At 41.2% G+C, this 25296-nt stretch overlaps 1 protein-coding gene across 1 annotated transcript in view; it reads right to left on the bottom strand.

Moving 5' to 3' along the window:
- CAPN6 (calpain 6) overlaps nt 1-6945 on the bottom strand; it is a 25334-nt gene extending 18389 nt beyond the window's left edge. The window contains exons 1-2 of the mRNA XM_023203061.1: nt 6768-6945; nt 183-362 (exon numbers count right to left, since the gene is read on the bottom strand). Coding sequence (XP_023058829.1) covers nt 183-347 — 165 coding nt within the window. The 5' untranslated portion in view covers nt 348-362; nt 6768-6945. The remainder of the gene's footprint in view (nt 1-182; nt 363-6767) is intronic.
- Between the last annotated feature and the right edge of the window lie 18351 nt (nt 6946-25296).

Below are 25296 nucleotides of genomic sequence, written 5' to 3'. Positions count from 1 at the left end.
AGAAAGAAAGAAAGAAAGAAAGAAAGAAAGAAAGAAAGAAAGAAAGAAAGAGTAAGAAAGAGTAAGAAAGAAAGAAAGAAACTTAACTTCTAAATTGGTAGACCTTGTAAGTGAAACAGTGGATCAAGTAGAGGTATGATGAAGGAGGTCAAGGAGAGAGAACGTGTAAAATAGAAAGTTACCTGGGGACGTTTCCACACCACCTTTCCAGGAAGCAGTCGGTTATAGAAAAGAGAATCATTCTCAGGCAGAAATGTTGGATCACAGAAAAGTCTACTGTCTTTGACGCATTCCTGCTTCAGTTCCTGGTATTTCTGGTTTTTGAAGAGCTTCAGAGGAGGACCCATAGTGTTGAACTATGCCTAGAATGAGGAAAATTGTTGTCTTTGAAGGAAGAATTTCTTAGGTCTTTTAAGGGTTATCTGAGATTAGACAAACAGCCGTCATCCCAGGGACTTCTTCCCAGAGCTAGGCACTTCTAGTTTGGATTTAAAGGAAACGTCACCATTTTCAAAGAAAGAAGGGTCCACGCTCAGCAACTAATTAGTATGGGGCCTTGGGTAAGGCACCTAACCATTTTGGGTCTCAGTTTCTTTATCTGTCAAATGGGGCAATATGGGTCTTAATCTTATTGGGAAAAAAATCAATAATAAAAGTGAAGATTGTGAGTTAAACGTGATTCATTATAATTTAAAGAGAAGTCTTCCATTTATACCAGCAGGAACTAGATCAAGGCAAAGTACAACTTGAAGATAAGGGAAAAAATCATTTTACTATAGTCAGAATAAGTTGGTGCCCTGGAGTCACGTACTTCGTGCGTGAGGGGAAAAGTAGCCTCTTTCCATTCCAGCAAGTCTTTTTACACAATTTCTTCTGTCTTGTCATTTAGAGAGCTTTGCATTTTTTATTATTGGCCAGGCAGACTACTGCAAGAAACGGCTCAGCAGATGGCCTCCAAAGACAAGGAAAGATAGAAAGATTGTATGGTCTTTCTTCTTAAAAGTCTAATGTATAATCCTTTGCCTGTGATAAAAGGCAGATTCTGAAATTCAATTACACTAATTTGGTGGGCTATAGATTGTTATCCCATGGCAATACACTCTTGCTTTCTTTTCTTTAAAAAAAAAAAAGGAAGGAAAAACAAAAACCTCACATGGCTAAACGGAGAATTCATATAGTGATTCTTCAAGCAATGTCTATCAGAGTGCCCCACACTCAAGTGCTCTCAACAACTGGTTTTTAGGAAGATAATTTGAAAGGCAAATTTGATTTTCAATAGCCTTGGGGTGATAATAGGGTTTTCAGTGCTTTTTCTTGATTCACAAAGATAGATTTGTAATGATTTTAATGATCCTCTCCTGGCATTCAACAGTAAACAAGAATGAGATTGTGAAATTTACATCGTGTCAACTATTTCAAAATGTATTTTAGAAATAACTGTCTATATTCTATAATCACAGGAGGGTTGAAACAAAAATAAACCTGAGTAAGTTTCAGAATGTCTGCTAAAAAATAAGGAGAATACGTTAGCACTTTAAGGAGTATCTGTGTGGTATATCTGTGGGCCAGTCGCTATTTTATAAAAAGTGAAATATTGATCAGACCTTTCTACTAGTTCATTTTATGTCCTTTCAGTATCACATTGAAATGCCTCACTGGTAAAGAAGTTTCCCCATTTGAAAACCATAACAAATTTTAATTTAAATGTTTGCAATGTTATTACAATGTTATTTGCAATGTGTGTACAACAAACTTACCCTTTCTCTGAATCCAAGGAACAAGAAGCTGAGAATAACCACATTTTTTTTTTCATAGCCTTATTTATTGGCAATTGCTTTTAAAATTGAGAGCTGTGGGGGCACTGCAAAACACTGATGTCCTTTTTTTCATCAGATTTGTCTGCTCACGTGTTTTAAATATTAAAGTGTACTTCATTGTATTTGAAAGCATGGATGGTATCAATAATAATTTTTAGTTATGCAGCATCAGAGCCAACCTGAATGTTTGCCCAGACTCCTATTTGGAGGCTGTCACAAATGGATCCCAATTTTCTTGTATGCTCAAACTTAACAACAAACACTACTGCGCCTCTTGTTTTCCCTAGAAGGTTTGGTGAATTGCCAGAGCCTGGGGACTGTAAATGTGGAATAGCCTGGGGCAATTAGAATATTTAGTGTGCCAGAACCTCCTAGTCTCTGGACATTCTGGATAAATGAGTATTTCCTGTTCTGCCTTCAAAGGTCTTCCTTACTACTCGGTCAAATGGTAAAGCAGGCAAGATCCTGCAAAAGGAATCCCTGTTATAAAGAGGGCCTGTGTACAGACAGAAGTAGCATAAATTGAAAGGAAAATCAGGTTTGATTTTTAAAGCCCGTGTGATCCCAGTAGACTCTCTCAGAGGCAGAACGTACAGCTTATATGGATAGTTTACAGCTTGACAGAATACCTTTTGGGTTGGGGTGCTTATGTTCTGGGGACACACAGTAAATAAAGAAGAGCAGGCTATAAGTCTGACCTTCCACTACAGTACAACTGTAGTCCCAAGTCCTCTCGGACTTGCGGAGTAGAAGTGACCTTCATGCGGAGGTTGCAGTGAGCCGAGATCGTGCCATTGCACTCCAGCCTGGGAGACAGAGCGAGACTCCATCTCAAAAGAAAAAAAAAAAAAAGTGACCCTCATTTCTGACTAGGCAACAGAACTGTGATCCATTTGGTTGTGCCTCAGTTTTCTCATCAGGAAAGTGAGGTTATCTGCCCTGCCCCTCTTACACCATGGGTGTACCTAATGAGATGGTTGGTGTAAAAGTAGTTTTGAATAAGAAGAAAGTGATCCATAAATGTAAAATATGCACTGAAGCCCTCTCATTGCCTAGCATTGAGTTGGGCACACAAATATTGTTCAAAAAATGTTTGTTGAACGGATAAACGTCTTATGTGGAGAATTAACGTTTGCATGGCAATTTCTTGTTTGAAATGTGTATTTTACATTTTAGTTCGGGTTCTCGTCATAGCAGTCATGCTTAATGAGATTATCTGTGCCCTTCATTTTGTATCTGCAGAAATGGCAGTTTAGAGAAGCAGTAGCTAGAAACTGGCAGAATTAACTCAAACCCAGGTTCTGTGCAATGCCAGATTCGGTGTGCAGCTTTCTATCACACCACACTGCTTCTTTTGGTCACTACCTTCTTAGAGAAAGGATTTTTTAGTTCAAATGAGGAAATCTTCCAAAGCAAACATGATACCAAACTTTGAGGCATTCTGCCTAGAATTTATTGCCATGGTAGATATTGAAAAGGTTCTTTATTTTCATGGTTTGATGATCATGGGAGAATCTGAACCCTTTACATCAGAGGGTTCATCATTTAAACATCAGAAAACTTTTGGAAACCCAGACATTTTTAAGTTGAGTTTGTCATAAACAACTTATTCTGTTGGAACGGATGAGTGCAGAGAAGGGAATGCTCCCTCCTTTCTGTTCTATTGCACCCGATGGCGATGGGGATGGGAGAGCCCTTACATTAAAGATCACATATTAGGAAAGTCGGTAGACAAAAAAAAAAAAAATTAGGGATTTGAGTATAAACCCAGGGATTTGAGTATCAACCATGGAGAGCCTCTAGCTAACAAAGGCAATTTGTGGACATTTAAGAAGGGGGACCCTGTGGCCTGAGGGCTAGTGGTATGAGTGGTTGGGTGAGGCAGAGTGTGGGGCTTAGCACTGAGGTAATGGTCTTAAGCAATATTATTTTAATTCAGACCCACCACTTTGAGAAAGAATATGAGGACAACCGTGTCTGCCAAGGCAAAGGATAGAAGCGGGCCCAGAGTGCAGAAAGTTGAGAAATGCCAGGGGAAGTTGAGGGAGACTGCCACGTAGAATACAAGGCTGCAGTTTAAAGAGGAAGTATTTTTTTTTTTTCTACTCGCTGGACTGGAAAGCTTGAGGAAGTTAGGCAAGTCGTGAAAGCAGAATCTCTTGCTTCTTAACCTGTGCATTAGCCTTAGAGTAAAAAGCATATTTTGCTCTAAAAATATCTGATAAAATACATCCTGTCTGTGGTTCACAAGCTGCTTTGGATTTAGGTGAGTGGGAGAGAACATGAGGGAACTTAATGGAGACAGGGAGAGAGGGCATGGCTAAGGCATTGTTCCTGGCTAGTTTCTCCTTTTCCTCAGTTTCCTCCCTGTTCTGTACTTGGAGCAAAAATCGAGATCAAATCAATAAAAGTTTGCAGACAAATTTAATACTGAAGACCCAATTCTGCCCTGGCATGAAGTAGGCACCACTTTACCCACAATCCACATCCCTTATCCCCACACCTGGGGGTGGTATGGTGAGAGAAAAGGGATTTGGATAGGAAAAAGTAATATAAATTCAGCATCCACATGGTATACAGAGAACAGTGCTTTTTCATATGTACACAGGCAGAGTCATAGTTTACATATATGGGCACGCATTTAACCACGGGACTTATGTATGGCTGTTCAGATTCAAACTTCTAACCAGATATTCTGGGTCTAAAAAGGACCACAGAGATCCTCTGATCCAGCCCACTGCCTGATATAGGATATACCTACTCTGCCCAGAGAGAAGAGTCTGTTCAAAGTCACTCAAAGGAAAAAAAAAAAGAGGACACAATTTTCTTTAATTCCATTGCTCAATAATTCTATCAAAAAATAAAAAGCAATTCAAAATGATAATAAAACAACACAGGTGGTTACAAGATCCAGAAACAAATCCAAAATATCACCATTTAGTATACATAACATCTCAGTCCCTCAGTTTCCCCATAGCACAATGAGAATATGTTAGCTATCCTGTCTACTTCAGAGTGTTATTGGGAGAATGTAATGAAATTATGTATGTGAACATACTCTTTAATTGTTAAAGATAAGGCTAAAGCAGGGCAGTAGTATTAGGAAGCACTTGTTTTTAGCAAGTTAAATTTCTTTTCTGTCTTTAGGGGAAACTGACGAAATTTGATCATGTGCTTTAAATAAGACATGCACCAACATTTAGAAGATTAATATAAAATCGCCCCTCCACCATTCTCTACACCTCCCTATTTCACCCCTCCTTTTTTGGCTGACTTGCTCTTTTGGCCGAATAAGCCCATCCTATATGTCTACTTTTCCAGCCTTTCAAGAATCAAATTCTGATTTTATAGAACGTTATGTTGGAAAGACTCTTAGAAATCACTTAATACAAGTTCTTTCTTTTGTTGTAAGGTAAAGGAACTTGCCCAGGGTTATGTAGTGACAGAGCCCACACTAAAACTGGGACCTCCCAACTTTTTTTTAACCACAATTTGTTGTAAGGTGGGGAGGAGGGCAAACTGGCAGACACAGTATGTCAAGCAAGACATTGCTTTTAAAAATTCATTTTGTCCTCTTCTGACAAGAATGCACTTAGAAGTTTTGTTTTTGAATTGCAAGCTGTCAGAAGGTGAGATGATTTCAAATCAAGGCTAATCAAAGAAACACTGTTTGGGGGTCACAAAGGGGCTTTTTCTGCTTTTAATTTAGAAACTGAAAACTCCCAAGGATATGGAAAGCCTGCTTTTTAACCTGTTCCTGACCATATAAGTGTTTAGACTTTTTCCCTAGACTGCTAGGGAGTCTAAGGACAAATAAAGAACGTTATGTGAATACAAAGTATTCACACACACTCAGGCACACACGTGCACATAAGCATGCTCACACACACACAAACTTCCAGAGGAATAAAAGAGTTAATTAGCAGTCCACAAAGAATTTTTTGTTTATTACTTCAGACTGTAAAGTGTTCTTACTTTCACAATAAAGATTAGCAAATGAAGCATTAGCTGAATTTCAATACACCATTAATACAAACCAGGATGCTTTATCCTGAAGCCAGAAGTAATTGTCAGGACAGCAGAATTTGTTGAGTTTTTTTATGTGCTTTTCAGCAAACTTACAGTTCCAAATCCTCAGAACCAATTGTTTCCATTGCAATGCACTGCTCCTTTTTCCCGTCCCCCACCCAAAGCCAGCTCTGATCAAGTGGTCCAGTGAAGACCCTAGAACAGTGTAGTTGGCCTGGGAGTGGAGGATGGAGCCCCATCTTCAAATCAAAGTTTAAACCAAAGTTGGAATCAGAAGGGAACAAAGCCAGGCCAGAGGTGGAAAATGGAATAACCAAGATCAACCTGTCACCAGGGCAGGAAGACCACTGGCTGTGCAGACGGGGAGTTAAGATAGACTTGGCCACCACTTTCTCCTGTGCAACAGTGCACAGCCTGCTCACCCTCCTACCAGAGCTCACGGGCCTTTTGTATACAGTGTGGTTCCAAGATTTTGCCCGCATTTCAATAATTTGCCCACAGTTGTGGGTCAGCAGAAGCTAGAAGGAGGCCCTTAAAGCAGCCACACTTCTCCCCCTCAACACCATCCCCTGTGGTTTTTCCTCACTTACCAGGTATTTTGGGTAGCAGAAGGCAAGCACATACACATGCACGCGTGTGTGCACACGCACAAAACTGACCAGATATCCCCAGAAAAGTTTCATTGCCAGACAACCACAATCATCACCCCACACACCCCTCAAAATAACCAACCAAAAATTCCATTATATTTGAAGTTCTCAAACTGCTAATAACAGGCACATATTTGATCCAGACAAGCCATAAAATATAGCCGTGGAGTTTGGTTAACTATAAAGTTGAAATTTCTTCATCTTTCTTAGACGCTAAGTTATCCAGGAAATAAAACTCCAGGGTAAGTTTGTGAATTCCCTCTCTACTCACCTGAGTTATCCCAGGAGCCCTGCTGCTGTTGCTGTTGCTGCTGCTGCTGCTGCTGCTGCTGCTGCCGCTGCTGCTATTAGCCAGGTAACCCCACTAAAGTCTGTTCAGTCAGTGCGGCTGAACAAAGATTCTGGCTTTCTTAACCTGAAAACTATTTGGGCTGTACCAAGCTCTGCTCACAGGGGGAGGTGCCTCACAGCAACTTCAGGAGGCTTTGCCCCGCCCAGCAGTCAGAAACTGATCCTGAGTCATGAGGAAAATCTGGAAAGTGCCTCTACCAGATGTGCAGACGGGATGCCCACTCCAGACCCACCCACCAGCAAACTGAAAAACTCAGGAAGCCACGTTTAAAAGCTCTTTCGGTTTCAAGGAGAAATAGGACTTTCAGCCAGGATTCTGATAGATTTCTTACTTTTCTGTCCCAGGGTTAACATCACAGACATGCACATTACTGGAGAGAGGACATGCAGAGAAAAATGGTGAAGTGTTGGCAAAGTTAATGTGGGCTAGGCTACAGACATGGCCCTGGTAGGCAGATCTGTGATAGTGATGAGGACTTCAGCAAGTGACTGGCAGCGAAAGAGCAGCTAATGGGGTGCAACGAAGAAAAGGTCACTTCGTGAAACAACAGGTAACATTTGGCCAAGGACATAGAGAAGGGAGTATCAAGAGGAAAGTGAATGGAGTTTATTCCACAGCAACTATAAGAACCCTAATTTCTAGCAACCAGGCTATGGAGATTCTGCACAGCAGTGTTAGGTGAAAGGAGAGCAAATAATTGTTTTTGCTCTGAAAGACCAAGCAAGACTCCTGTAAATACTGTACTGCATCAGTCAAAGTCCTGGTCCCTTCAACCTGAGACTTTCATTTGGACACAATTCCAGGAACATGATTCTCAAGTTGTTTTGTTTGTTTCATTTTCACAAACTATAAAGACACTCATCATCTCATTCTTCAGCTTTCCTGACCAGTGTACTGTTAACTCTTGAACCTGAAATTACTACCTTCTACCCCTACTCCTGTACCAACCCTCCTGCTGGCTAGTTGAAGATCTAAGAGATAAGGGGGGGGGGGTTGGAGATAACAAGTGAGCCACATAGAGCCCAAAAAGGAAAGGAAGCATGTTCTGTCTCCACTCACTCAGCCCATACTCATGTTTTCTTTTTTTTTTTTTTTTTTTTTTTTTGAGACGGAGTCTTGCTCTGTCGCCAGGGCTGGAGTGCTGTGGCCGGATCTCAGCTCACTGCAAGCTCCGCCTCCCGGGTTTATGCCATTCTCCTGCCTCAGCCTCCGGAGTAGCTGGGACTACAGGCGCCCGCCACCTCGCCCGGCTAGTTTTTTGTATTTTTAGTAGAGACGGGGTTTCACCGCGTTAGCCAGGATGGTCTTGATCTCCTGACCTCGTGATCCGCCCGTCTCGGCCTCCCAAAGTGCTGGGATTACAGGCTTGAGCCACCGCGCCCGGCCCATACTCATGTTTTCATAAAACAGTTCTGAGCATTTCTATAACTCTGGTCTCTGAGATCTCCTTCTTGGCATTTCCCTACAACTCCCTCTGTACCTTCTATGCCAAGATGGAAATTGAGCTAGAGGTAGGGCACAAGGAAACAGGGACCCAGGAGAATTAGGCCTCTAAATATTGGCAACCAAGTCAGCTAGACAGTGAGATATTCCTCAAGCAAATATCCCTGGTGTGGAATTTTGGTTTTAAAATCAAGGGAGGCTGTTTTGTCTGGGCTCATATTCTTTAGCCATCTTTTCCACCTTCGTAATTATAAATCTAGCAGGGAATCACAGAACCTGGGAATTAGAAGGAACCTTAGAAGCCACATCTATCCTCTTGCTCAGTGCAGAAATATCCTCCTGACAGTCTGAAAAACTCATCCCTCTGCAAAACAGCTTATTCCGTATTTGATCATTTCCTAACTGTTAAAAGGGTCTTCCTTAGGTTGAGGAAAGATTAGCTTCGCACAAACAATTTCTAATTCCTCTTTCACATGACAGCCCTCTAAAATATCTAGCATGGCACCCCAAGTCATTCATCCTCTGGGTTAAATATCCTCAGTTCTTTTAAACCATGCCTCATAGGACATGGTTTCCAGACATTTTGCCACTCTAGTTGTCTTTTGGACATAAATCTACTCAGTGTGTAGCCCGTAGCTTAATCGAAATCCTCTGTTGTTTCTGGCATGAACTACTACTATGTGCCTGATTCTAGGTTTGTAAAACTGACTTTTAATTTTACTTGGATACTGGGCTTTGTATTCATTCTCAAAAACCATTGCCTTGTTTATTTCAATTTGTCTCCTTAAGATCTTTCTTTATCTTGAGCCTCATATACAAAATCATATTCTTCATAGTAATGTTTCTCAATCTTTTGTTATCATTATCACACTCCTAAAGAGTCTTTTTAGATATTTTTCCCAATCTCTCTCCATGAAATTTTAATACCACAGATATGCTGTCTGTTTATTTGCTGTATGAATATCTCTGTTTCATGTAAAATAGAAATTTTTTTAACTCTTCAAGAATCAATTTTTGCCCTCTTGGGAGCAATATCACCCCCGCTGAGAATGCATGGCCTATATCAACAAATGTTTTATATTGATCAGACTGATGAAAGTATTGAATGAGAGGGTCCAGGACAGAATACTGCAGCATAACCTTAGTGTCCTCCCCTTTTGATAAGGTTGTTCAAACTTGAAACAATCCATATAACTCCTGCTACCACCCAGCTCCTACTTTTCCATCTTCTTCATGAAGATATCATAAGACTTTTTCAAATGTCTTGCTGAAATCCAGATACATTATTCTATGGTATACATTATGGTATCCCAGTGATCTATCCTTTTAGATACCCTTTTCAAAAAGGAAATGTACTTAGGCATTACTTGCTTTTAGTCATGCCATGCTTACCCCTAGTGATTTGGCTCCCTTTCTAAAGCCTCACAAATGATCTGCTTAACAGTGCATTCTATACTTTTGCCAAGGATAAATGCCATGCTCATTGGTGTTCAGTTTCCAGGATCTATATTTTGCACCCCACACCACCACCACCAACCTTCACTAAAAATTGGGATATTTCCCTGTCTCTTTGCACCCCTCATGTCTTCTTTTTGCCATAATTTCTCAAAGGTTCCCAAGACTGGCTCTGTGATCACATCTGCACATTCTCTCAGCAGCCTCAAATATAATTTGTGTGGGCCTGGAAACTCATTGAAGGCAGCTAAGGACTCCCTTATTATCTCCTCATCTATCTTGGGCTTTAATTCTCTTTCCAGTTCAAAGATCATGCTCCTTGAGGGAGAGGTTAATTAACTTGCCCACAGCCACACACCTAGTAAATTGGCAGAGCTGAGATTTAAATTGGGCTCTGTTTGACTCTGAAGACTGGCTCTTAACCAGAATGCTATGTGATTTCAAACACCAAATGAGTGGTATGGCCCATGGGTGTTGTATGAGTTCCAAAATAGGAGAGAACTATTTTAATAAGAGTAGTCAAGGCAGCCTTTATAAAAGAGGTGAAATTTAAACTGGATCTTAAATAATGAGTAGGATCCCAATATGAACAAAATAATGATGTGTGCATATGTAGGAATCAGGGAAGAGACTGAGGATGGCATCCCAGTCAGGGGAAATAACAAAAAATAATAAAGGATAAGAATTGCCACCTTGGTCTGCCTCATAGTCTACTTGGTTGATCATTATGAACCTGATCACAGATCAGGTACTCATTTTTAATGGGGGTTGGAGTCCCAGCATGATTCAACCCTACCACCATATTTTTACTAAGACACCACAAATGATCAAGAGATAGCCAGAGTGTTCCTGCTTTCCCTTAATAACTGTTTATCAAAGCTCTGATGCTTGCTACTTGTATATTCTAGGGCAAGGCACAGCCCTTCCAGTCCTTGGTTTCCTTCTCTATAAAATAGGAATAAAACAGGCCTATTTTAGAGGGTTGTTGTGAGGATTAAACGAGCTAATTAATACATATAAAGTACCTAGAGCAGTGCCTGACATAGTACTGAGGCTCAACAAATGTTACTTGCTGTTATTGTTATCATTACTGTGATTTACTTATTCATTCAATAAGCATTTACTGAGCTCCTACCAGATACTATGCTAGTTGCTGGAGTTATAATGGCAGCCTATAATAAGAAACATGATCTCACCCTCAATAAGTTAAAAATCAGTCATGTGTTTGCTTTGTGGACGTTTTCAGTCTGTACTACTATTTTGTTCCATTATCTGGGTAATGTGGCACATTTTACTTATCTTAAAAGGACCTCCTTTAAAAGCTTGTGGGGATGGCGGTAAGGATGCTTTTGATATGGTAGCCTAGGATTTGTGGAGCAAGTTGGTGGCTGCTTTCTCCACGATGCTATAGATTCTGGTTAATTCCATCTCAGCCCTCACCCAAGTCTTGGATTCTGATCTTTTGCTTCCTCCAGCCTCATTCCCAGCCCAATATTTTCCCCTATATTGGGCATTTTCCATCCCTAGATTGTAGAACTGAGTTCCCTGAGGGAGAAAAAAAGCCAGCTGCACCCAGTATGCCAAGTGGTTAGCAGGGGCGGGGGTTGCTGTACATTGGTGTAGTATGGCTCAGCCATGTGGGGCAGTGTCATTTGGTTTTGGCTAGCTAACTACCGTCCTTACCTCTTTTTAGCTTGAAATCCTCCAAGGCCAGTGAAAGTGTGAACAGAAGGCATGGAAGAGGATGGACTGTCAGCTTCCAAACCAAATAGCCTTGGGGTGGAGTTCAACCAAGACTTTGGGAGAGAGTAAGTTGGATATCTTCTCTGTTGGCCTGGTTAACACAAAAATGTGCTTTGCTGGCTGTCAGCAGAACTTTTTTTAATCAGGGGAAGCAACTCATTTGCCTTGTCAACAAAAGGGCTCTAGTTTCTCAATATTAGTCAAAGGAAACCTCTGTCCCTAGTAGTTGAAATAAATGGTTACAGTGGTTGCTGATCTTTGGCTATATCAAATCCATACCCCTTTCCTTGGTCATCAAACCTCTTTCTCCACCAAAAGCTTGGTTTCACCACTACTTGGCACTAGTCTAGCTGGCCTTTGTGGCCATTTCTTAGGGCTGGACAAAACTTTCAGAAACATAACCACCACTGGGCTGGTGCTAGAGTAGCAAACTCAGGGCTGGAAAAGGTTGGGTGGAGGGTAATACTTTAGATACAGATGTCATCCAAGTCTTAGGCATAAATTGTAGCTAAGAAAGGGTCAGCCCTAGAGAACTGAGCATAGGGTACCAGGTGAGAGTGGACAAGGCCACAGACAGAAGACAAGGCAAGAAGTCAGGAATTGAGGTGATCCAGAATTCACAGGTCAGGAAGTGTTGTGTAATGTGGGATGGAGCCAAATAATGCAAGGCAACAGCTAAGAACAAAGCCACAGATCAGGTACTCATTTTTAATGTGGGTTGGATTTCCAGCATGATTCAACCCTACCACCATATTTTTACTCAAGATGTGTCTCCGGCTGTGACTGCTCTTTCTCACCCTTCCATCTACCCAGGTATTGCTTATCTTGCTACCTAGGTCTTGCTTCTCCAACCTTACTTTCTCCACGAAGCCTTCTCCCTCCCTGAGTGATCTGCACTCTTTCTGAATAATCATCTCACTTTGAGTCAGTATCATATCACACAGAGTTCTAGTTAATCATTCTTCAATGTTTCATGTGTTTGCTTGGATTTCCTCAGACTACAGACTCCTTGAGGACAGCAGCTCTAGCTTCCGTACTTTTACACTCCCCACAATGTGAAGCACAGAGCCAGGCAACAAGTAAATGTTCAGTAAATACTTGGCAAGGAATTCCAGAGATATTCAGAATGGAAGTCAGTAGCAACTTAGCAAGAGACTTGAAATTAGCCCACCACACACGCGAGTGCATACACGCGTGTGTGCTCACACACACACACGTGCTTAGAAAACCAAGTAAAACTGTCCTAAATGTGGAAGTCATGGAGGATGGTATTATAGTATCCCTTTGTCAGAGCTAGGTATACATAAACAACTCTTTGAGAGCTGAGAAAGTTTATAGAATTAGAACAAAATGGGAGGAGGCAGCCTTGAGTTGTAATTAAGTCGGAGGGTGAAGTAAAGATAGGGAGGGGGTTAGAAGCAAACAGAAATATGAAAAACGTCTAACATGGAGGGAAGGGACTCTTTTTCAATGCCCATAATATGTCATTCATCTGGCATCCACTAATTTGGGATTTTTGAAACATCGGACTAAGAGAGGTTGTAGCTTGTTATAGCCAGATATTGAAAGAAAAAGAACTGCTAAATTAATTAAGCCTCCTCCATGATGGGAGAGACAGTGAGAGATAGGGAAAAGTCTTGTTTGACTTAGTTAAGAGTTTTCCCAGTTCATTCCTAGAGCTCTTTAGAAATCTCATTAAGCTACTTGTAAATCCTGGTCATTCCTGTCCAATTTTTCCCTTATCATAAATACTTTGGAGTATTAAAACTACATTAAAAATTTACAATTCTAACTTTTCACTATCTTAGACTCCTTCTCCTCCTTCCCTCCTCAATTAGTACCAAAAGAGAAGAGACTAAATAGGTATGGAAAGCCTCAAAGTACTGGGAGCTTTCCTGTGCTATCTCATTTAGTCTTCACAGAAACAACTCTGTAGCAGAGATAGTGTTTTTCTTGGTTATCAGAGGGGGGCACCTGCTGGGTGCTCAGGGGTATGTTAAGTAACCAGGCTAAGGCCACAAAAGAAGGAAATTGTGAAGCCCCTGCTTCTAAAAAACAATTCTTCCAACTCCAAAGACCTCCTGCTTTCCCCTAGACTATGTTGCCCCTAAATTGAAAATAATCATTGACTAATAGGGGATTAAAAGATTTTTCTTGACAAATATTGCTTTATTAATCATTTAAGTGGCTGTGAATTCATGAGAAGAACACATGTTCAAAAACAAAGGTTATATTCATAATAGACAAAAACTGGAAATAGCCCAGATGTCCTAGTTTTAGAAATGGAGAATGGATTAGCATTTGCCAGGGTTTGGGGGTGGGGAGAAGCTATGTTGCAGGAGGGAGGTGGGTGTGGTTATAAAAGGGCAATATCACGAAGGATCTTTGAGGTGATGGCACTTTTCAGTATCTTGACTCTGATGGTAGATACATGAACCTAATGTGTTTAAAATTATATAGAACTAAATGTATATGCACAGATGAATACGAGTAAAATGAGAACTCTGAATAAGACTGGTGAATTGTATCAGTGTCAATATCCTAGTTGTGATATTATACTAAAGTTTTGCAAAATATTATTGGGGAAAGTTGAGAAAAGGGTAAACAGAATCTCTTCGTACTATTTCTTACAACTGCATGTGAATATACAATAATCTTTAAAAAAATTCAGTGAAAAAGGAGATAATATGTAGTGGGAACAGATATATATATAAATTTAACACATATAATGTGTGCATATATATATAAATTCAATATATGTAAGATGATTCAATGAAAAATGAGATAATATGTAGTGGGAATATATATTTATATATACATTAAATTTTATAATAAATATATATATATATATATAAATCAAGTGTATTCTCTCTGATCTGACAGAAGTTTCCTTTGAAAGATGATGTTACAATAATCTTGTAGGTTTGAGTAGTTCAGCCAAGACTTGGAGACAAGGTGGTGGGACTTCCAGCTCAGGGAAATCATTCTCCAGGGAACAACACAGGTCGCTGAGCCTGACTGAGTGCAATGGAATGGGAGTGTGGTGTGAAATTTGAAGGAGTAGATTTCACGCTTCATTCAAGGCCATAACTTTTCAGGTTCCTCTGCTCTTTGGTGAGAGAATAAACTCTGCTTTCTGAGGCCTGGTTACAATGGGCTCCAGCTAGAACCAGCTACATAATTTGCTGGGCCTAGTGCAAAATGAAAATGTGGGGCCTCTTGTTCAAAATGTACTAGGAATTTCAAGACTGCCACTGCAGAACATTAAACTAGATGTGGGGCCTCTCCAAGCACAGAATACTATGCAACTACACAGGTCCTGGCCCAAGTTAACATTTCTGCTAAATCCCCACAGCTGCAACATCTACAGAACACTGACCGTCACCCCCTTTGCAGCCCCTCCCGGCTAGTCTGAATTGACTGAGATGACGGAGTCCCAAATGGCTCTTTGGGATCCATTCACTGTGTAGTCACAGTTTTGGGCACTGGTAAATCCCTGCTGACTGATGGACTGGACTGCTGCTCCATAGATCAGATATAGAGCAAGAGAGGGTGGAACCCAGAGGCAGAAGGCATGCTGGAAAACTCTGGTGCCCATTGACAAAAGGGAGGCTGGTGAAAAGCAAATCAGGCTGGTGGCCATTCAGAAAGTGTACAATGGATGGAGCACTAAATTATAGCCTGGAGACCTGGGCTCAAATGCCAGCTTTGACACCCTGGAGATAATTAATTTCTGGGTGTGTCAGTTTCCTCATGTGTGAAATGAAGATAATAACAATAGTACTTTTCTCATTGGGCTGTCATGAGGATCAAATAAAATCATGGATAGGAAAGCACTATGAAAATTTTCATGTGAACAGAAATGTAAGACATCTCAGTTGACCACCAGTCTGATTATTACATACACATCCCTAAGCCTCTGCTAGCAGGTGGTGGCTGGCCTGATCCAGATGCCTGATATAAGAAGTAAGGTTAAAATGCATGGCCCAGACATCCAGTTCTGGCTGAGACAGAGGAGTCCCATTCCCCACCCTCATTCCCAGTCCTCCCTCTTACAACTAAAAAATGCTGGCTATAATACAGCAAACAAACATAAGAAGGCTGAAATGTGGGAAGAAGAAGGCAGACAACCTAAGCACCTAAGGACCCGAGAAACAACACAACCTTGAATACCCTGGGTTTTCTTTTTTCCTCCCATATATCTCAGATAGGATGTTGTAGAAGACTCCAACCTGAAACGTCCCACAAGCACAGATGAAAAAAGTGTTCCAAGTAAAGCCTGCTCATTGTAGCCACAGGACTGGGGAAAAAGTTACCTAACAATAGAAAACCTTTTTTGGCAATACTCACTCTATTCCAACTAAACATCAATGGCACAACTGCATACCACTCCTCTGGGGTTTCAGTGGGGCTGAGTGGAGAGCTGATATTCTATCCCCTGCCTGGCAGAAAGTTAGTCCTCTTATTCCCCCATCAGAGCAGGGTCAGCTTAGCAGTGAGCTGAGTCTCCACTACCAGCTAGCAGCAAAGAGACTGAACAAGGTGATGTGAGGCGCGGCTAGTTGGTTTCAACAAGCAATTACTAATTCTCTGGAAACAAAGGAAAAACTGGATAATCTCAGTAAAGAAATAGAAAATGTTAACAAGAACCAAAGGGAAATTATAGAACTTAAAAACACAATAACTGAAATAAAAAATACTCACTGAATGGGCTCAATGGTAGAGATAACAGAGGGTATAATCAGTGAGCTTGAAGATAGGTTTGTAACGTTTACCCAACATGAAAAAAAAAAAAGAGAAAATGACTGAAAAAAAATGAACAGGGACCCAGGGAGCTAGCTGTGAGACAATAACAAAAGTGCTAACATGTGTATCATTGGAGTTCTGGAAGGAACGAGTAAGGAGTGTGGGGCTAAAATATATTTGAAGAGGTACTGGCTATGAATTTTCCAAATTTGTCATGACATAAACCTAAAAATTCAAGAAGCTTAGTGACCTGAATCAGAATAAACTCAAAGAAATCCATACCAAAACACGCCACAATTAAACATCTAAAAATTAGAAGTCATGGTCCAAAAGACATCACTCTCTGCCACCCCATGGGTTTTGGGGAATTCAGTACAGAAGATTTTCAGAGAGGTCAGTCTCCCCTTTCTGCATCATAACAGGGAAGAAGGGCAAGTCCCACCTACTTCAAATCCTGGCTTCCCCAAGCTTAACCTTCAAGTCTATCATTCATTCATTCAAAAAACATTTATGAGCACCTAATATTTGCTGGTCATTCACCTCATTGCTAGTGAGACAACAGTGGACAAGCTAGAGTCTCTGCCCCCATGGAGCTATATTCTAATAGGTGGAGAGAGACATACAGGACATGTGTTGAGAAAAAGGGCAACTAAACAGAGCAGTACTTATTTAGACACATACTTTTCCCAGAAAAGGATCTTACATCAGCCACCCTTTCATTCACTCAATATTTATTAATCACTCAAGCACTCACAATATCTAAGAACCTGCTCGGCCTTGGAGACACAGTTTCTGCCCTCAAGGAACAAACAGTGTTCTTGTAGGACAGCATTGCTTAACTACAGTACTGTTGACATTGGGGATTGAATAATTCTTTGTTATGTGTGTTGGGGTGGGGGCTGTTCTGTGCATTGTACGGTGTTTAGCAACATCCCTGGCCTGTACCCCTAGAAGGCAGTAACATCCTTCCTCCAAGTTGTGACAATCAAAAATGTCTACACACATGGCCAATGTCTCCTGGTAGGCAAAAATACACCCAGTTGAGAACCACTGTTGTAAGGTAAACTGAAAAGTGAATGAATAGTTGATATAAAATGTGATAACTGCTTTGATAGAGAAACCTCCCTTGGCTCCACATTGCTTCCAGGCCCTTTAGAGGTGGCCTTACTCCACTTCCAGGCTTATTTCCTGCCATGTGGTCAAGCTCCCACTATACTGCACTCTAATCATCCCCAGAACATGGCATGCCTTTTTTTTTCCTCTAGACCTTTCCATATGCCCTTTTCTCTGCCTCGAATACCCTCCCCTGGCCAGCAACCTCAAATGGCACAGCACTCCTTTGAAATCTTTATTTGAGGTGTTTGTCTCATTTTGAGGGCAGAGACTATGTCAAGTTGATCTCTGTATCCCTAGTGCTTAGCATAGTGCTTACTTCCTGAAGGAATGCAAGGATGCAGAAAAGAAAAAAGATGTAATTGTCCCTAGCTCTCAGATTACTTCCATTCTCCTTGTGGGAGGAAAGAGAAACAGAAGTGAAACATTCTCATTCTGTACAACCCAGTTTGTAGTAGAGTTAAGTGTGAATATGTACAAGATGTATTACAAATGATAGAACATGGGCAGAGGATTCATGAGATGAAAGAATTGAACTGAACCTTGAAGGCTTTGATAATACGAAAGGTAGTGAGGAGTAGCTAAGGGATGGGAGTGGGAAAAAATAATAGAACACATTACATTCCCCAGACAGTGAGAAAACAAAACCCCAGAGAGTGTAGACCTGATACCCACTTCATGTACATAAGAGGTCTACTCCCACCCTGAGGTTTGCTCCTACCCTGATGACTGGATAAATCTTGGATCCTTTAAGCAGGTACCAAAGGAAAGGGTTAAAGAGTGATGGGAGTTTTGGACTGCTGGAACGCACTGGGAGTGACAGGTTTAGAGAATTAACACAGGCACACTGCCATCAAATAAGCTGATATTCCAAGCATAGGAAGCAAACTCTTCCTTAGCACTTCTGATTCGGCTAATTTAGACCGAGCACCCATCATGTACAATGTGCTTCCTATATATCGTCTTGCTTAGCTTTCACAATAGTAAGATGGATGTCTCAGTGGCAAAATAGATTCAAACCAAAGTTTTCTGATGATGACAAAGCCTGGTTACTTTCATTGTGCCATACTGCCATGGTTAGCTGGGCGGACCCAAGTTTGGGATCTGGAGATACTCTTAGTGAGCTACTTCCTTCCTTCCTTCATTACTTTTCTCCCTCTCTATAAGCTTCTAATCCTGAGATACCCCATCCAAAAGAGATGGACAGTCTCTGGAATGGGGCATCCACAAATACTTCCAAGATTGGTATGACAATTTTACCCAGATAAAAAGGCTCCTCTGGAGGGTTTCCAGGGGAACTTCTTTATGGAATAGGAGAGACTTGAGCTGGGCCTGAAAGGATAATAGTGCTTTTAGACAAAGCAGGTATTTGGGGTATAGGGTAGAGCGATCTATAGATCTTAAGGTCTTGAGTCAGGGGAAATGTAGTGTGTGTTGGGATGGCCTTCAGGGAAGAACAGTGAAGAAGACTGGTGGGGCCGGGCTTAAGAGTTCATGTTGGCAAATAGCGGGAGATCAGACTGGGTAGAGCCTAAATGTAGAGGAGTTAGGAGTTTACGTGAGTTCTGCAAGCTGGTATGTGTAGACACAAGAGCCTGCCTAGACAAATATAGCTGTAGAGACAGTCATGGATTAGTTGACGGGGGCAGCTGGGAAGGCTGCCACTGGGGGTGGGTAATATAATTGAAACTTCTTTCGTGCCAAGATCCTCTGAAATGGAAATGGTGAACAAGGGCCCACCAATGATGAAATTGTGTGCCTAGGGTTCCTTCACCTCCATTGTCCACCCTCCCTTCTCTTTGGATTTCAATAGCTCCATCTTGCCCTTCTGCACACAGCGCCCTCACTTTCTGTCACTGGCAGAGTCTCACCCAGATCCACCTTCTTTAGGAAGGATCTTTTTCTCTCACTAACTAGTTCTCTTTCCTTCCTCCAACCAAACCATGTCACTTATGTCACTTTTTCTTAGGGCTCCATCATGTTACTAGCACAAACCTGATTATACAAATTCACAGTAAACGTTAATGGTTTGATAATGTCTTAATAATGTTCAAATTAGAATGGGAGCCTGCAATGCCTTTGCTAGAAACAAGGGTTGCCATGAGACTTTAGGCTTAAAGGGGGATGGTGATGGGGTGAGGATAGGGTAGGGACAGGAATTTGAGAAGGGGACCTTTTCATGACCTTTGCATAAAGATAGTCTTGCTTGTTTCTTAAATATTTGAAAAGAGGCTTCCCTCCATTCCCCTCACTGCCCCCTCCATATTCTCCCTACCTTGTTCCTGTATTCCAGGATCCTACCAGAAATAACGGTATTAATTAAACAGCATTTAGATGCAGAGAAAATGCCCAGTTTGGTTTGGGGATAGAAACTTTTCTTGAGTTGTCATGGACCTCACAGAATTGTAGCTGCTGCTATTGGAGCCATGTTCACACTTCCCTTGAACACTAAAATTAACAGATGGGACACTTCAATCCCGGGCACAGTTGTCAAAAACCACAGTTTAAATCAGTCACAGACAACTGTTTCATTCCCCACACTTGCCTGGGTGTAACAACTGCAGGAATGCCTCTGCTTAAATCGCATCCAGTGACACCACAGAGAGAGACATGTCTAGGCTGCATTCATTCTCAGGCCTTTCTGAGCTTCTTTTAGAGCAGGGGTCAGCAACCTTCCCAAAATGGGGTGCCAGGGTTCCGACCCATGTTGTTTTGTAGGACTAGTGCGTGTGGACTTATGTATGCAAACAATGGCAAGGTGGGAGGGTGGTGAGGTAGGGAGAAAAGAGGGAGTTACACGGACTCTTGCAGAAAGAGATATGGTGGCCAACTATTAGCCAGAGACAGAGCACTGCTGGGTGACAACTTACAAAAATAAATGGTGAGGAAAGAGTTTTACCTGTTGCTTCTGACTTGTGTGCCTGTAATAGCTGTTCTATGGGTCACCCCTGGGTATACAGCTAACTCTTTGATAATGACTCATCCATTTATTCATTCACTCAGGCACTTGTTGAGTGGTCACACTTTGTGGAACACTGGAAACCCAGACACAAATAAGACGCTGTCTTCCCTCAAGAAGCTCACATCACAGTTTAGTTTCTGTTCCCAGTAATTCAACTATTCATTTGATGAATACTGTCATGTATTTCACTAGCACTTGTTGATTGTCAGGCACCATCCTGCACTTGTGGTATGCAGAGGTGCCAAGAAAAATCAGACAAGGTCCTCGACCTCAAGGGGCTTCCAGTCTAGTAGCATAAAAAGACAAGTAGACATTTCCATTTGTATTCAGTGTGGTAGGAGACATTTGGCTTAGATAAGCCTCTAAGATACCTTCTCATACAAGATCCCTGATCCAGAGGGAGTATACCTTAGATTTGGGGAGAATATTTGGATCAGCCTTGGGGGAGGCAGATCCCTATGTCTGAGAGTTGTCTTGTCACTGTACCAGGATGAAAGAGATGTTACCCAAAACAAGAATAAAAACTGTTTACCCAGGTGCTTGGTAAACATTTGTTATTCTTGTTTTGGGAACCATTTATTTCATCATTCCGTTTATAGACGAGAAATAAACTGAAGTTAGTGAAATGAAACAGGGAGGCCTCCTGATCAACAGATTCTCTTCTACTTGTGGTTCACGGGCTCTGGAGCTTCTTAAGCTGACAGTCATCCTGTCAATGTCCCACTACCTTCTGTTGGCAGGTCTCAATCTGGGGCTCTCTAAAGGCAGGAAATGATACCCTTAAGCTATTTTTCAATATTAAAAAAATCATAGAAATTGTACATTCAGCCAAGACAAAGCCACAGAGAGCTAAGTACAATATCATGTTTCTTTGCTTTTGACTGAAATTATATTAGCTTTGGTGTGGTTAGCTCATGTGGATCAGAAGCCCTGAGTGAGTAAAAAATTGGGAAAATGAATTATTCCATAATAAATGCAGCTTTGCTAGATAAAAATTTTTCCAAATGTGGGGGCTACAGGGGGAAAAATAATAAAAGGGATCCTTGGTGGTGAAAAGGTTGGAAATCACTGGCCTCCATGTCTGGATGCCAAAGTTTGGCTGCAGATTCAAAGCCTGTGACCACAGAATCCTGGGATTATTGGCATCTGACACCCCTGATGTGGTTCCTGTTGGAAAAGCAAACATGTTCCCTGCCCAGCTTTCTAAAGTGTTATACATTAACTGGCTTACAAAGCACCATTCACGAGTGGACAGGTTTTTTTTGGATCGCGGTTTACTGTGTTTTTGTACCTGCAGTGAAAGAACGTTTCAGAGGAAGCACAGGCTTGCCTAAAATCTACAAAGCTATGCTATTGCCAGACAAGCACAGAGCTCCTTATAACTTACAGAGCTGGAACAAGCTGTCCACACCTTTTTCCTTCTCATTGACAGCCTTCATCCAGTACCTCTGAGAACACACATTCCATGAACACACGCAAAATAAACTAAGAATATCCATTGGGTATAAGCAAAGAAGGAGGGGCCCTGCAGGCTAGAGAGTGAGGAAGGAGGTTTGAAGGAGCCTGGTTAGAGAATCATTCTCACTCTTCCCATTGAGAAAGCTTTCTGCAGGAGGTTTAGGGGGCGAGCTCAGGAAAACTTAAGGGAGAGGGTACCTGAGGCTTCTGGAGAGAAAAGGGATTTCCAGGAACATTGATCCTAGTCTACATTTTAAAATAAATTTTTAATTTAATGGTGATAAAATACACATAAGATAAAATTTACTGTCTTAACTATTTTTAAGTATACAGTTCAGTAATGTTAAGCATGTTCACATTATTGTGAAACAAATCTGCAGAACTTTTTCGTTTTGCAAAACTGAAACACTGTATTCATTAAATAAATCCACATTTTCCCCTCCCCTCTGCCTCTGGTAGCTGCCACTCTACTTTCTGTTTCTATGAGTTTTACTACTTTAAATACCTTATATATATAGAATATATAGTATTTGTCTTTTTGTGACCGGCTTATTTCACTTAGCATAATGACCTCAAGTTTCGTCCATGTTGTGGCATGTGTCAGAAATTCCTTCCTTTAAAAGGCTGAATAATATTCCATTGCATGTATATATTATTACATTTTGTTTACCCATTCATCTGTCAATAAACACTTGGGTTGATTCCACCTTTTGGCTATTGTGAATAATGTTGCGATGAGCATGATTGTACAAATATCTCTTCGAGATCTTGCTTTCAATTCTTTAGGATGTACACCCAGAAGTGAGACTGCTGAATCATATGCTAATTCTATTTTTGGTTTCTTGAGGAACCACCATACTATTTTCTATAGCAGCTGCACCATTTTGCATTCCTACCAACAGTGCACAAGGGCTCCAATTTCTCTATATGTTTATCAACATTTCTTATTTTCTGTTGTTTTTAAATGTTTAATTTTAATTTTTGTAGGTACATAGTAGGTATATATATTTATGGGGTACATGAGATGTTTTGATGCATGCATGCAATGCATAATAATCACATCAGGGTAAATAGGGTATCCATCTCCTCAAGCGTGTATCCTTTGTGTTACAAACAATTGAATTATACGCTTAGTTACTTTTAAATGTACAATTATTATTGACTATGGTCACTCTATTGTGCTATCACACACTTTTTTGATAATTGCTTTCCTAATGGATATAAGCTAATATCTCATTTGGTTTTTGATTTGCATTTTCCTAATGACTATGGATATTGAACATCTTTCCATGTACTTGTTGGCCATTTGTATATCTACTTTGGAGAAATGTCTGTTCAAGTTGTTTGCCCATTTTTGATAAGATTATTTGTTTTGTTACTAGATTTCAGAATTCTTTATATGTTCTGGATATTAATCCCTTATCTAATATATGGTTCATAAATATTTCTCTCATTCCATAGGTTACCTGTTCAGTCTGTTGATTGTGTCTTATGGTGCTCTAGCCTACATTTAAAATATTTTTAATTGGTAAAATACAAGTTGTATATATTTATGGTGTACAATAAGTTTTGAAATGTGTATACATTGTGGAATTGTGAAATCAGTGAAACCAAACTAATTATCACATGCATTATCTCTCACACTTACTTTTTTGTGTATAGTGGAAACACCAACACCAGCCCACATTTTTTTAAATTATACTTTAACTTCTGGGGTACATGTGCACAACATGCAGGTTTGTTACATAAGTATACATGTGCCGTGTTGGTTTGCTGCACCCATCAACTCGTCATTTACGTTAGGTATTTCTCCTAATGCTCTCCCTCCCTTGCCCCCCACCGCCCCCGACAGGCCTGGGTGTGTGATATTCTCTTCTCTGTGTCCATTTGTTCTCATTGTTCAACTCCCACTTATGAGTGAGAACATGCACCAGCCCACATTTTTAAAGACAGGAAAAACGTGCTAAAATTAAGAACAAATCCAGCAAGAATGATGCTCCTACGCCAGGGGCCAGGTTAGATGATTTCTCCAAGTCCTTTGGAATCGATGTTCTTGAGTTCCAGCCCCCCTAGTGATGCTCCTCCAGAGCCCCTCCAAAGCTTTTGGAGCACCACTTTTTCTTTACACTATTACCTCCAAGTTGCTTCTACAGAGAACGGGCCCCTTTCTAAGTAACCTCTTTAACGCCTACAACTTTCTTGTTGCTTTCTCCATACGTATGCAATCTACCTTTTCAGACAACAGAATCTTCAGATAGCAGCCTCAAATCTATTTGTAACCCCTTTGCTGTTCCAGTTAGGGAAGAGGCTAAACTCTAATTTTATGGGAGCCAAAATGGCAGGACTTAGACATATCAAAATTTTTGCAGAGGCAAGTTGGTCTAGTCTAAAAACTGTCAGACCATCACTTTCTTGCTATTCAACAGTTGACAGATCACTTCACCTCTCCAAGCTCCCATTTCCTGTCTGAAAACATGAGGATAACCCCACCCCATTCTGCTGGGGTTTGGTGAAGTTTGTTCAGGAGAAATTTTGTGTGGTGCCTGGCACACCGCAGGAGAGCTCAACTATTGGTAAGTCCTTCCACTGGGTCTGGACTTTTCAGCCAGAGCAAAGCATGCCCAACCAAAGTCCACCATGACACCAGCCCCAAACGCATGACTTATCTCTTGTTCTTGTGTCCCTCCGGTCCAGTCTCCACAAGGTTACAGCAAGAGTGATCTATTTACAACTTTTATCTGCTCATCACACTCTCCTGCTTAAAACTCTTTAATGACTCTCTGAGTGCTCTTCGGGGGAAATTCAAGCTTCTTTTTTTTTTTTTCTTTTATTATTATTATACTTTAAGTTCTAGGGTACATGTGCATAACGTGCAGGTTTGTTACATATGTATACTTGTGCCATGTTGGTGTGCTGCACCCATCAACTCGTCAGCACCCATCAATTCATCATTTATATCAGGTATAACTCCCCATGATAGGCCCCAGTGTGTGATGTTCCCCTTCCCGAGTCCAAGTGATCTCATTGTTCAGTTCCCACCTATGAGTGAGAACATGTGGTGTATATGTGGCTAAAAGACCCCATGTCGTGGCCTCTGTCTTTCTCTCTCATGTCATCTCTCACCACCTCTCCACCATAACGCTCCATACTTTAACCACATCGGACTTCTTTCAGTTGCTTCAACAAACAGTCCTGCTTTTTTCAGGGCCTTCACATATTCATTTACCCTCATCTGGAACAGCTAACTTTTACTCGCCTTAAAGTTCAGTTAATATGGGCTAGGCGCGGTGGCTCACGCCTGTAATCCCAGCACTTTGGGAGGCCGAGGTGGGCGGATCACGAGGTCAGGAGATGGAGACCATCCTGGCTAACACAGTGAAATCCCGTCTCTACTAAAGATACAAAAAATTAGCCAGGCGTGGTGGCAGGCGCCTGTAGTCCCAGCTACTCGGAGGCTGAGACAAGAAAACGGGGTGAACCTGGGAGGCGGAGCTTGCAGTGAGCCGAGATCAGGCCACTGCACTCCAG

Source organism: Piliocolobus tephrosceles, chromosome 12 (genome assembly GCF_002776525.5).
Source record: "Piliocolobus tephrosceles isolate RC106 chromosome 12, ASM277652v3, whole genome shotgun sequence".
NCBI lineage: Eukaryota > Metazoa > Chordata > Mammalia > Primates > Cercopithecidae > Piliocolobus > Piliocolobus tephrosceles.
The sequence above is the reverse complement of the archived record's forward strand: the minus strand, read 5'-3'. Positions and strand labels throughout refer to the sequence as shown.